This window comes from Electrona antarctica (assembly GCF_951216825.1).
Source record: "Electrona antarctica genome assembly, chromosome: 18".
Classification (NCBI taxonomy): domain Eukaryota; kingdom Metazoa; phylum Chordata; class Actinopteri; order Myctophiformes; family Myctophidae; genus Electrona; species Electrona antarctica.
Genome location: NC_136799.1, coordinates 21721993 through 21736250, shown reverse-complemented (window position 1 = coordinate 21736250; position 14258 = coordinate 21721993). Strand labels below are relative to the sequence as shown.

Sequence of the window (14258 nt, the reverse complement as noted above, 5' to 3'; positions counted from 1 at the left end):
GAGCTAAGAAAAGGGTTAAAAGGAACATTTATTTCAACTGTGAAGGATCTAAACTTTCAGTCTTGTTATTTTGACAGCGTCTCCTGGCTGACATGGAGGGCTTCAAACAGCAGGTACAAGCGGTGCAGTTGTGTCAGAGCGCTCTGCGGGTCCCAGAGGAAGTAATGCCTAACCTCGCCATCTGTCGCACGGCTCTACGTCTACAGCAGGAAGCCAGTCAGTTGCAGCATGTCGCCATTCAGCAGTGCAACATCCTGCAGGTACAGTAGAGGGCGCCATCACTGCATGACAATAATATTATGACACAGCACAGTGAAATGAATCATGTCACATTGTGTCAGCAATGCATGCAGTTATTGTAGTTTAACACTTAAATCATTTTGGAATGAACATTTTGTCATTAATTTAAAAAAACAAAAACAAACAGGGGATATGTGTTTTGTCTCAATTGTTTTAATAAATAAGACTATTAAATGTTCTTTAAATATAGTAGATATAATTTTAGAATGAAAGCCTTCATTTTGTCCCCCTTTAGGAGGCAGTGGTACAGCATGAGCAGTATGAACAGGAAGTAAGAGACCTCCAGGGGCTGATAGAGGAAGCCCACCGGGTCATCCAGGACCTTCCCATTGCCACCAGTAACATCCAGGAGCTACAGGCCCAGATCCTCCACCATGAAGTATGCTGCATTCTGTTTTGTCTAACATCTGTCGAATGTAAACCTTGTATGACCAAAACGGTTACCTTTCAGGAAATGGATCCAATGTAGTTATTATTTATTACTATAGTCACAAGCTCTTGTTAATACCTTTTATTGGTTAATATTGATAAAACTCCAAATTGGTCATAAATTGTGTCAAGCTCTGCACACACATGTGCATCAGCTGTACCGATTCAGTGGCATCAGTCAAAACTTCTGAAGCCATCGTTTGGGCTGCTGATAAGCATTTACATTACCACCCTCAAACTACATTTTACACTATTTCCACTGGGATTTTTTTCTGAAACAGGAGCTGGCTCATAAGATCAAAGGTTACCAGGAGCAGATTGCATCCCTGAATTCCAAGTGTAAAATGCTGGCAGTGAAAGCCAAGCATGCCACCATGCTGCTGACTGTGACGGATGTGGAGGCACTGCCTGAAGGTCTGGAGGACACAGATGGAGAGAAGCCTAAGAAATCTTCAGCACAAGCTATCATGGTAGTGTAAGATATTTACCGTTGAAGCTGTTTGTTCACATATTTTATTTTAGCCTCAATGCTTTTCTGTATTTATTGTCTCAATGCCTATGTGAACTTAATACAAAAATGCTGTTAATATTCACCTTTCTGGCTTTGAGTAAACCTTTCTTTTCAATTTCCTGATTGCTTGTGTCTGTGGTGCTACTGACCATATTCATGCGGCGCGCATTTCCCTCTTACTACAGCAAAATGGATGCTGTGTTATTAAAGTCTTTGAATATTTCCTATGACAGGTGACTGCCGGTCGCTGTCATACCCTCCTGTCTCCTGTCACAGAGGAGTCTGGGGAGGAGGGCACTAGCAGTGAAGTCTCATCTCCTCCTGTCTGTCGCTCCCCTTCTCCTGGGGCATCTCCTGAGGCATCTGTTAACACGGTATCCTTCTGCTTTCTCTTTCTCTCTCAGATTCATGATTTAACATTTTTTCCAAACTGTCGTCTTTTTGGGTTTAATTAAGGTAACTCTGGTAGACCAAAAAGTAGCGGAAATAGACAATCTACAAGTTTGTGAACTTGTAGATCTGATACTTTCAATATATTTTTTAAATCGCAAAAGATTTAGATAGACATACCCAAAATAGGGACACCATAAGGCATGTCTAGCACACAGTAAAAGCTGTAGCGCTCAATCTCCGTGCAGTACATTGCATTATTATGACTCTTGTGTCTTCTTTCAGATGAGTCAAGGAACTCTCACAAGAGCTCCCATCCAAGAACTATATGACCCCACATTTGAGTCTGTGGCTCATCTAGATGACCTGCAGCGTTCATGGGAGACATTGAAGAACGTGGTATGTGTTTGCTACGAGACCACAGTGTTGTGGTTTATTGATTCCAGATAATCTTAAGGGACCCAACAGAATCTTTGATTGAAACATGAGTTAGTAGTCTACTCGGCCTCCCCACGTTTTTCCACATCCTTCATGACACAATATTTTGTTCAGAGAAGGTCAATAATGGCTATTGTCTACAGTAGCTGTCATATCCCAGATTACACCTTTAATCGTTTCAACAGTCCAACAGGATGGAAAAGGACCCCTAGCAGAATTAGACCTGTCAAGTGGCTGATAAATTAGATTAGTAGCATCCCACCATGGCAATATCCCATCCATCTTGTTACAGATCAGTGAAAAGCAAAGGTCACTGTATGAAGCTCTGGAGAAGCAGCAGCGCTACCAGGGATCCCTCCAGTCTATCTCTTCCAGGATGGAGGCAATGGAGGCCAAACTCAGTGAGCCTGTGGAGCCAGAGAAGAATCCAGAGAGTCACATGGATGGCCATCAGGTAAAACACTGACTGACCATAAAGGTTCTGCATACTGTAGCTTAATGACCAGAGCACGGCACTCTCATTATGTTTCTATTTATTTACTGTACATCAGAGCTTTTTTCCGTTTCTTTACAAATTAAACCTATTTCAATAAATTATTTAGGCTATTTAACGTATGTACTGTAAGTAGATGCACTGCACTCTCTAATATTATGTGGGGAAAAGGTCACGTTGGTATTGGTATATTTTCACCATGTGAAATCATAATTATGTTCAATATTATTCTGTGGAGTTATACAATATCTGTGTCAGTGCATCTTAAATGAGAGGTATTTTAGAGCAGTGGTTCTCAAAACATTTTCATCTCAAGGGCCCCCAAATTGATATGTATTTGGCTGTGGACCCCCATTCAAGAAGGTTTTGTCCAAATTTGACAACATTTCTTAAAAAATAGCCGATCTACAAGCTCACAACACGTTGCAATATGACACCTTGTGAGTTTGTTTCCTAGACTAAATTTTTAATAGGATTTAAGTGTTTAAACTATTCCTTATTTTGCTGGGAACCCCCTGGAACCCCCTCAAGGACCCCTGGGGGTCCCCAGACCCCACTTTGAGAACCAGTGTTTTGGAGCTCTAATGTAACACTGTTTTTCTGTGTAGGCTGTCATGAAAGAGATTGACAGTCTCCAGGAAGAGATAGACAGGCTGCAGGCGAGCTTCACAGAAGAACTGGCTTGTTATAGTGCAGACACAGACATGGCCGATCAGCTGGCCATGCAGTCATCCCTCGCTGTCCTGGCTGAAAGAATGGCCACCATCCACATGAAGGCCTCGGGGAGATTGCAGCTACTGGAGGTAGCCTCTTAAATCTAACGCATTTTAAAACTAACAACAGCACTTGAAACACCATATTATTTGCAAAGTATAGTATATTGCAAATATTAAATATTGCAATTTCTGCAATATTTGATACAGTTGACAATTAAATCCTCATAAAACGCCTTGAGAGCTGGGTTGGCTTCTAAGGGCTGGGCTACACTGGGCGTGGGAGTCCGCAACGGTACGCTGTCACAGTGTCACTATAATCAATGGAACCCGGCTACACCAAGCGTTGGTGTGGTGCGCAGGTGGTGCGTAAACTGCGCACGTGAATCGTGAGTACGCGGGGGTTATGCAGCCCTTTGCCACAAGCCCATGATCCTCTACTGCAGGCTTGCTAGATATGCATACCCCTACCCAAAAGAAAGTTGGAGATGCAATTAAAGTATGCCCCCAAATTATAAAACACCTTAAATACATTAGAGAGGCAGGAAGTCTTTAAAAAACACTTAAACTTAAAATTGTATATTTTCCATTAGAATTTGTATTGATTGATTATGTGCTTTAGCTCTGTTGTCTACTTCAAACATTTAGTTTTTCTTATTTGATTCCCTTTAATGTATGTTTCCTCCCCTCTCTTTTCATGTAAAGAACTTTGGCTGCATGTTTTCAATTGGTTTGGAAAAGGTATTTCCACTTGAGCAGAGTTGGCCCACAAGGGACAAAAACAGTGCAATACATATTACCTACTGTAATTAGCCATGTCCGAGTACTGAGTTACAGTAGTTGTCATGGAGAAACGCACATATTCCTGTTTGTCTGAAAACTAACCTGATGTACAATATGTTCTGCATGTGCTGTGTCCCAGGAGCATATGAGTGACCAACTGGAGGGCCAGCAACAGGAGCAGGCTATACAGCGCTACCACAGCCAGGCTGATGAATTGGACCAATGGCTAGACAACGCTCGCAGCACCATCACCTACATTCTGGAGCCCAAACATCAGGAGGAGACAGACATGGAGGAGCAGCTCTCAGAATGTCAGGTAGGAGAGTGCCCCCTACTGCCCTCTCATTGGAACTGAGGAGAGTCATTTCAAATTGCAAATTGCTTTTACAGTATATGGCTGGAGAAGTAAGTGGTATCACACCTTGCTGCTGAACAAGATCTGTGCCAAATGTCAAACAGGAACTAATTAAAATAGTTGAGATATGACATTTGAGACCGAATGGTCATCATCTATGCTCAGTCCTCTGAGCATCTTCTAGATAGTGATGGTCCATGCACCAAAACAAACATCAGAAGCAGCAGCAACAGCTGCATTATTCAGTCAAACGGTTTTATCTCCTATTTTTGTATATGGATGTGGCCAGGGGGGGCAGGAACTTGTCAGACGGTAAACAAGTCTATTAGCACAGTTAGAGGTTTGCATTCAGATGGCTAGGCTCCTAAGCGGCTGTGACACTAGACTTAAGCAGATTAGGCCCGTATGGGCAGGGAGCCAGTTAGCTTCGTAGGGGTGGGTTTAGAGGCAGTGGCTATAAGACATTTGTGAGGTCGCACTGCTGAGATTGGTGTAGTTGGGGCCGGGCCTGCAAGAATAATTAAAGTAATAGAATCCTAGATGACAGGACAGTTATGGCACCTTGGAGTAACCTGGTGAAGCTACTGATGACGGGTTATTGGCTACACTACAACAAAATGAAAGAGATTTGTTTGTTCAGTTATTGGAATTACAGTCACTGAGGAGAGACTGGATTGGATCTCTCATCACAAACGCACACAGTTGCTACTCCTGGTTTTGTCTGGGAGCATAGGCTGCAGAGCATGAGTCGTAAAGGATTAGTGGCAATATGTTGCACTGGAGGCGGCACAGAAGAAGAGATAGGCCAAGGATGAGAGCACAGGGAATGCTTTCCCTTTCCCGTGCCCAGGGAGAACTGCTGGTGTAGGGGTGGGTGGGGGGGTCGAGGGGATCTGAACCGGCCCTGGCCCCCCTCATTTACTGACGGTGCCTGGAGGGTCTGTTCTGACTGAGGAACGTTTAGAAGATCCAATATTTCTTTATTTGTCATTTTGTTTTCCAACTGCAAGCAGCCTTAGAACAAAAACGGAATTATGTTCCTCCTAGTTAAAAAGACAGCACAGCCCCATACAAGAATAAAATATCAAGTGCAAAAACAAACTCTGAAGGAGTTATAGTCACTGCTTGCGGTGGAGGTGGGTGTGAGACGCCATGTTTGAAGTGGCCTCTCTCCTCATGCTGCTGCAGAACATGCTGCAGGAGATCGAGGAGAAGGTGCTGGCCTTGTCCGAGCTGTCCATGCACAGCGAGAGCCTGCTTCTGGAAGGACGAGCGGAGACCCAGGAGGAAGCCAAGCAGCTGGCCAGGAAGCTACGACATCTGAAAGGCGGTCTGCTGGAGCTGCAGAGGATGCTGCAAGACAAACAGATCAACATCCAGGTGAGGTGGCTGGTCTCACACCTGAAATCCTGAGGGGGGAAAGGCTAGATAAGTCCATATGGGACCAGGTCCACCAAGAGTTTGAATTGGGAGCACCGCGTTTTTGGAAACCATAACCAAACCATGGCATTTTCAAGGGGAAAAAACGCCTCGGTGGACACGGCCCCTAACTCCAGGTTCTTATCATCCTGGATAGATAAATAATGGCATCATGACACTAACATTTATTTATGGTATTTATATATTATTAATAATATTATTATATTAATTTACGTTGGATAACGTTGGGTATATATTGTTTTATTTTTATTTTGTGTGTTTATTACTATTTATTAGAATTGCACCATGCTACTCATGACTGATTTACAGTCAATCTAAGAGATTAGATTGATTTATTGACCAGTTTATTTGCTATCTGTCTGCAGGCTGCCCTAGCATGGGAAGAGTTCAAAAGCCAGCCAAGAGAACATGTAATGTCTGTCATTAAGCTCTGTGGAACCTGTATGATTTATCAGTTCTTTACTGTTCTTATGAACATACAGTTCACAGTTGTGTCATATACCCCAATTAATCAACTATCAGCCTGCTGATTGATTAATTGTATCTAATCAGCCATGCATTTTTATACACCAATCACAAGCCGCTCTCACAACAAGACGGTCCATTTAAATATGTCTCCCTCCTACATTTGATCTCTGCTACATTTACAATATCCTGCCACATGCTACTGCTGGGTTTGCCTGCACCACCCCGGCCTCCACCTTTCTAGTTCAATCTTGTATGGCTCAAAGATTAAACTGAAAATATGTATTGCTTTGGGCTCTGCATGGGAGGTTTCAGTATCACTCTCGAGAAAAGTCATTAGCACCAAATATAACATAATATAACAACACATTACACATTATTCCAACGCATGGAATATTTCTCCATGTGTTGTTGCAATAGTAGTTAAATCAATGATGAGTTGATGTTATTAGATATCCACTCCATTAGCCAATCAGCATCTAGTCGACAACCTTCACTTAATATCCTGTCCTACTGAGTACATGATTTCACATGTGAAATTTGAATGTTGTTCAAATTGTGAAAATGTGAATCAGTTGAATCACTGCTTATGATGACAATGATCTTGCTGAAGAGCTGACTAATGCATGGTGTGTAATATGTTTGGACTGCGCAAAGGAATCCTAGATTAGTTGTGGTGTATGCAACACAGTAAAATCCTCAGTGTTCATGAATACATTTGCATCTCTGAGAGTGTACAAATGTAACCAAATTGACCCTTACCAGACCATGTCTACAGTCTCAGAGATAAATAACATTGTTGTTATAATTAATAACATTAAGGATTTTATAGTGAACATTTGTCACCAGATCGTCTTCTGTGTAAAATGCCAGTAATACAATCAATGGCTTGTCTTCTCCCAGGGCTCGCTGCAAGAGCATGAGGAAAGTGAATCTGAATCCAGTTTGTCTCAGAGTCCCAATGTTCAGGACTGGCTGGCCCAGGCCCGTTCCACACGGACACAACAGCACCAAGACAGCCTTCAGAGACAGAGGGTACAGTTTGACAACATAATAATAATATACATATACATATACATATACATATACATATACATATACATATACATATACATATACATATACATATACATATACATATACATATAATACATTTTATGTATAAGGCGCCTTTCAGGGCACTCAAGGTCGCGTACAGGTTAAAAACAACATATGATACATACCCTGTATAATGTTTTAGTGATGATGTGTAGTGAGTAGTGTAGTGAGTAGTCATTATAGGTCATCATTTCTCTATTACCTCTGCATCATCTCTAACTGTATCATTATATGATAACTGATCAATTGAAATCTCTGTTGTTTAGTCATGTTACTCCATTTTTAATACCTGGTAGGCATGTTTCCTGATCATTTTGCCCAGAAAGTTGTAAACTTGTAATGTCTATTCTTTTTATATGTAGTAAAACAAAATAAAATAGTCCTGTATAATAAATTCCTATTCTCCTCTAGCTTAATTATGTTGAAGCAAAAATGGTCAGTAGTGCGGCAGGTTTAAAGTGTGTATAATGGCTGTATCATACCACTACATTAGAACTCAAGAACACTGTCAGCATTAAATGGATGAGCATAGGTTGATGTTGCTGTGTTGTAAATGTCCTGCAGGAGCTGGAGGAACAACTAGCAGAGCAGAAAAAGCTGCTTCAGTCAGTCGCCAGCAGAGGAGAAGAGATCCTTATCCAGCAGGCATCCCCCAGCAACGCCAGGTACCTTTTGACCTTACGAACTTAAGGCTACATTCCAGGACTTATTTCAAAGAATAAAACATTATATTATATTAACCAATCTATATGGTAGACAGGTAGAGTATGTTAATACAATACAACCGGCACATGTACCGTAATTGGAGGTGATCTCCCTACTGTTTGACAATTTCAGTAAAGTCATTTTAAACAGACAGTGCCCGTATTGGACACTACTGTAGATGCGCCATCTGTAGATCAGACATCTTTGTGATTACCTCTCTTCATCGAGACAGGGAGACAGATATAATACAGACAGATTGTAGCTTCCAGGTAGCCTGGCTCCAGCCCCTGAATTGCTAGCCACGCCCACTAAAGAAATATGTTCTAGTCCGCTGCCCCCCAAGGTTGGCAGGGGAAGTGTAGCGCCATTAGATAATTGACACTGGGTGAAAAAATGGGTTGCAAAATCGTGGGATAAAAAAACATGGTTCTCTAAATGAATAATGAAGTGAAACTAAATGGAAATTCAGGCTGAGTGTCAGCCTAGCTTTCAGGTGCATCGCGAGTTATTGAGTTATTCCAAAAAGTCAGATATGAGTCAAATTATTTTCATATACTATGAATGTTACACTTTTTGTCTCTTCACACTGAAGCAGTGGTCTTTGTTAGAATTTGTATTAATTTAAAAAAATACATTGGTACAGTATTGTTTATTGAACATGAATGTTGTTTCACGGTGCAGTACAACAGAGCCCTTCCATCCAGAGGCTCTGGTTGAGAGGGAGGCCCAGGCAGCACGGGAGCTAATGAAGCAGAGATGGGAGACGTTAAGACTAGAGCTCAAAACCAAACTACAGCTGCTGCAGAAGACCCTGGAAACGGAATACAAGCAGCCGGTACTAACCCTGTAGCAAAATAAAATGATTGCTTAGTTGCTTTGACTATAACCTTGTCAGGGTGTAAACATATATTTTATGCCTAAAAGTGGGGTAAAGTGTCTCTGACTACCTTAAAATACACTTTACTGTTAAAATATATCATTGTATCTATTCGTATTGGTTTTGTAATAGCGCTAGCAGTAGCCTACTACTAGTAGTAATATTAGTTGTTGCAGTTATAATAGTAATGGTAGCATTATTATTATTATTGTTATGTATGCAATAACAGGTATTAATCCATTTGACTTGTCACAGCTTTATTCCAGGAGTTCCAGGGTGAGCACAGCTGGGCCACTGTTTAATGGAGACAGCAAGGCCAGTGACAAAACCACACTGAAGTCTCTATTTGACACTTTTAGACACACAATGGAGGAGATATCAACCCAGGTTAGATTCTTTCTTTACCAGTAATGCAACAAACATCCTTTGTACAACATGTCTTGTGTAAACGGAACAATGAAAAACAAACAAAAGTTAATCATCTGTATTTCAGAGATATTAAATATATTTCCCCCAAAACAGAAACATAGCATTTGAAACAGCATTTCCAGTGCCTGAATAATAAATAAAGATTTTAATTTCTGTGTTGGTTTAATTGCTGTGGTGGTGTTTCTCGTGTGCGTAGCCTGTTGGTGGTGAGAGAAAGGTGTCGCCGATGGAGCAGCAGCTCTTCACTGCTGTGACGTCCACCTCCACCTGGCTGGATGATGTGGAGAGCACTGTGTTCTCTGGCTCGGTGCTGCTGACTGAGATTGCAGAGATGCAACTCCACAATCAGGAGGTACAATACAGTATACCATAACTATTATACTGGCTGGGTGGCTCAAGGGTCAGCGCTGTTGCTTTAACCACTTACATGTTGACTATTATTGGCCTCCTCTTTTTTTCGCTACACCAAATGTAGATCTTCTGTTTTTGTTTGCCTATTTTCACCAAATGTTTGCTTATTATGATGACATATCCAGAATACAGTCGCTAGGGTTCTTGTGGTTATCGGCAAGTTAGCCTAGGGTTTTACTTTTAACCCAAACAGGGCCTTTCTGTGTGGAGATTACAGGTTCGCCACAATTTAAAATGTATTTCACTCTGGGTGCTCCAGTTTCCTATGACACCAAAAGACATGAGACACTCTCACACCGGGGCTCCACCGGGCGCGTCAGCGTCGCGTCTCCGTCACCGTCAGGGAATGTTCCCTTTTTAATCAATGAAGGGTGGCTCCACTGCCCGCGTTGCGTGACATTAACGCGTGCATTAAAATTGAACCGGTGCGTTTTTTGAGCCCTGGCGTAAGGCTCCAGCCTTAGAGCTGGAGCAGATCCTCTGGTCCGGCCCAGTGGCTGTCTGAATACTTTTTCCTCCTACAGGGATCAATAAAATATAACTTACCATGGCCCGGGCCGGCCTAGCGGTCCGGGCACCTAGGTTGGTAACCTAGCCTGACAACGTGTCGTGGGTTCGAGTCCCGATCTCAACGACCTTTGCTGCGTGTCTTCCCCTCATCTCTCTCCCTGTTTCCTGTCAACCTACTATAATCTATCAACCAGTTAATTATGTTTTCGGGCCGGGTAGGGTGAAAAATGTGTGCTAATTAGTAAGTCAAAGAGGAAGGACAGGTGGGGAGGATCAACATCTGGAATGTTAGAACAGGTCAGCTCCATATATGGAGATCTCAGGGTTTGAGGTCAGATGTAGAGTTGCTGGCCGCATTCAGATCAAGGTGATGATCCAGTCTTCTCCATGTATGGCTATCCAGGGTTTGATGAGGTCAGGATGTGATCTTCATGACGGACAGACTGACTGACGGACGGACTGACTGACTGACTGGCAGGTTTTGAAGGTTTTCATAGTAATCTGCGACCTACAGTATGGTCGCAATAAAGGCAAAAAGCCCAAAAGCCCCAAAAAATCATTTAAAAAAAAGATATATAACCTACAATAACTTGTACAGTAAGATGGATGAATATTTCTGCACAGTGCCTTTATTTTTTGCGTTATAACCTTGCAAAATATTTTAGAATTGAAGGTTTTAAACCTCTCTTCTCTGCAGACGCTGGGTACTGATGTGAGGGATGTGACTGAGGAGGTTAGACACAGCAAGGTTCTGCTGGCTGTGCCAGCAGGGCTGAAGCAGGAGGAACGGGTCCTGCTGGAAGATACCCTGGACTGCCTGAAAGAGAGACTAGGCGCCCTGGGTTCAGCTCTGACAGAACGCTGTGAACACATGAGGGCCAGGATACATGAGCTCACAGCCTACCAGGTCATTGCACGTTTTGTGGTTATGTCTTCTGTCAATCTTTGTCACATTATGATTGAGAGTAAATTTGATCATAATTTTGTCAAGCATGTAACATTCATGCACTTCTTTAATTATGTAGTTTGATCTGTCAAGTGTCAACACATAAATCTTTGACCAAAACACACAATGATAACTACTGTACATACACACATAGGTCGTATGTGTGTGGGAGTTCTCTATATTTAATATGGGCCATATGTATTACATCATTTGTGAAGTGGTAGAGGTTTACATGCTCTAAAGACATTTTATTTTGGCAAATACAGACAGAGCTACAACATCTCCAAACTGCTCTTATTGAAACCAAGTGCCAGATTCTACAGACGTTAGCCGGGGCCATGGATAAGTCTGCTTCTAAACAGCTGGAGGTAAGAATCACGCACCTTTCAAAATACTTGTACAGATACAGTAGATTGACAACACTCTTTCTCACCGAGAAGAGTGAATGCAGACAAAAACAATATTTCAACCATTCATCAACTGTGTTATTTCGTTCAGGTCATTGCAGATGCAGAAAGCAGTTTGAAAGACTTTGAACAGAAGATCACAGAGCTCAAAACCAGAGGAGCAGCTCTACAAGCAGATCAAATATCATCCAACAAGCTGCAGAAGCTACAGGTACCGAACTTGACTTAACAATTGAGAATTTAAATATTACTAAAATTTCTGGAAGATCAGCAACTCTAGTCAGTAAACATGACAGTCAATGGAGTCATGACTGTAATGGTGTTCTTCCTGTTATGTATGTATTCCAGGACAGCTATGAGGAGCTGGTGATGACAGTGGGCTCACGACGCTGTGGCTTGAACCAGAACATGGCTCTGAAGGGCCAATATGAGCGGGCTCTTCAGGACCTGACTGACCTGGTGGACACAGCTCAGGACAAGATGGCCACCAACCAAAGGATCATCGCCAGTTCTGCAGAGGAAGTCCAGAATCTACTCGACAAACATAAGGTAAAGTAAAGCTTATACTCGACTAGACTAAGAGACTTGTGGAGTAGACATTCAAGTTCAGATGCAAGTTTTGTTTAAGCAATAATGCAGTATAAAAAAATATATGGTCTAAGATAAGTCGGCAGTACAACACATTGAATAATTCACCTTTAATTTACATTTTATTCCCACATGTTTGTTTGTGTGTGCATCTGGACATGTACAGTATACACTATACAGGAACCCATATGAGAGAGTGGGTATTTATTAATTTGTTCAACATTACCTAGGACTCCAGAGCCACATTTTTGTACATGTCTGTGGTTGTCTGTTGCCAAGTTTATGGAATTAAGTAAGCAAGCTAAAATGCTAAATGCAAGCTGCTGTTTTTGTCCTCCAGGAGTTCTTCCAGGGGTTGGAGTCCCATATGATCCTAACAGAAACGTTCTTCAGGAAGATCAGTAGTCTGATGCTGCCCAAGGAGAGACAGGTCCTGGAGGAGACTCTGGTCCAGGCTCAGGGGGTCCTCAAAGAGGCTCACAGTAGAGGTGTAGAGCTGGAGTGCATCCTTGAGGTGAGACCATAGAAATAAATATCTATTCCTAAACATTTCCTTCATGGAAGAGGAAGCAATGACTACAGTACATTTACAAACATGTGTTGGTTATATGGCATCCATAAGCATAATCGGATGCCCCAGCGAACAAAGTGGCTGTGAGCATGGAAGTACAGCTCGTATGTATACTATCTGACATTCATAACACTTAGAGGATCAAGGCCATGTATTTTTATATGAGAAGCTATATGTGAAAACCCAAATGTTAAAATTCAGTTGGGTCAGCATATCTTCTAAGCACTACATTTGCTGACATAGCATGTGCATAGATCTGCTGTTACTTAAATTAGTTTGACTTTATTTATTTTTTCTCCTCTCCTTGAAAATGTCCTTTACTAATTTGTCTTGGCTATTAAAAGCTAAAATGAGTTTTAGACGTTACTATGCCACACATAGCTTTTTAGCACTGTCAGGTAACCAGTTCTATGAAAACAGGCCCAAAAGAAGTGACCAGGCTACATGAGCCCTTTAACCCTGTATACATTGGCTATTTGAAAATAGACGATCTACAAGCTCACAACGAATCACAACGAATCACAACGCGTTGTGAGCTTGTAGATCCGCTGTTAAAAATATAAAATATATATATATATATAATAATGCTGCTTCTTAGTTGCCTCATGTGTTCTGTAAATGTATTTCAGACATGGTGCCGTCTAATGCAGGATTACCAGGCCTTGAACAGACAGCTGGAGGCAGTAGAGGGAAGTCTCCCTGATGTTTGCCTGGTGGAGGAAACAGAGGAGAAACTCTCTGACAGGATCTCATTGTATCAGGTTTGTATCATATTGACAACAATATATTTAATCTTGATTGCAACAGTCGTATACAGCCAGTGTACAGAAACTGGAAACTGTTTTTTATTATACCCTAATTTACCCATAATGCTTACATCAGTTTGTCTGGAAGAGTAGGGCAGAATGGAAGAGTAGGGCAGAATGGTTTGCACACTTGCAGTTGGTGACCACGTACTGTAGCTCTCGTACTGCAGCATTTAGCATTTAGTATACAGTACATCCATGATAATTAAAATATCTCCTACACTCTCCCGGCCTTCTCAGTATTTCAAACTGTCACCCTTTCTATCTCAAACTCCATTTGATCTAGCCATCACTCTCTTGATGTACAGCGTGTACCTCTGCTGTCTTTTTAGGGTCTTAAGGCCAGACTGACAGAGCACCAACATAAGCTGCACCAAGTCCTGGATGAAGGCAAGCGTCTGCTGCTGTCAGTGTGCTGTCCCAGCCTGGAGAACCAGCTCGCATTGCTGGGCGAGCACTGGCTCAGCAACACCACCAAGGTCAACAAGGAACTCCAACGCCTCGAGGCCATCCTCAAGCACTGGACCAGGTCAAAGACAACAGAACTTTCATTACGTTTGTTTTATGTTTTCTAATGTTGTGGCTCCAGTTTT

At 42.0% G+C, this 14258-nt stretch overlaps 1 protein-coding gene across 1 annotated transcript in view; it reads left to right on the top strand.

Moving 5' to 3' along the window:
- syne1b (spectrin repeat containing, nuclear envelope 1b) overlaps nucleotides 1–14258 on the top strand; it is a gene marked incomplete at its 5' end in the record, with an annotated part of 113565 nt that overhangs the window by 73393 nt on the left and 25914 nt on the right. The window contains 21 exon segments of the mRNA XM_079528331.1: nucleotides 78–260; nucleotides 536–679; nucleotides 1011–1199; nucleotides 1474–1614; nucleotides 1916–2029; nucleotides 2361–2522; nucleotides 3170–3364; nucleotides 4197–4373; nucleotides 5601–5792; nucleotides 7221–7352; nucleotides 7980–8080; nucleotides 8802–8955; nucleotides 9253–9384; nucleotides 9623–9778; nucleotides 11045–11254; nucleotides 11560–11661; nucleotides 11792–11911; nucleotides 12049–12249; nucleotides 12629–12802; nucleotides 13489–13620; nucleotides 13998–14194. Coding sequence (XP_079384457.1) covers nucleotides 78–260; nucleotides 536–679; nucleotides 1011–1199; nucleotides 1474–1614; nucleotides 1916–2029; nucleotides 2361–2522; nucleotides 3170–3364; nucleotides 4197–4373; nucleotides 5601–5792; nucleotides 7221–7352; nucleotides 7980–8080; nucleotides 8802–8955; nucleotides 9253–9384; nucleotides 9623–9778; nucleotides 11045–11254; nucleotides 11560–11661; nucleotides 11792–11911; nucleotides 12049–12249; nucleotides 12629–12802; nucleotides 13489–13620; nucleotides 13998–14194 — 3308 coding nt within the window.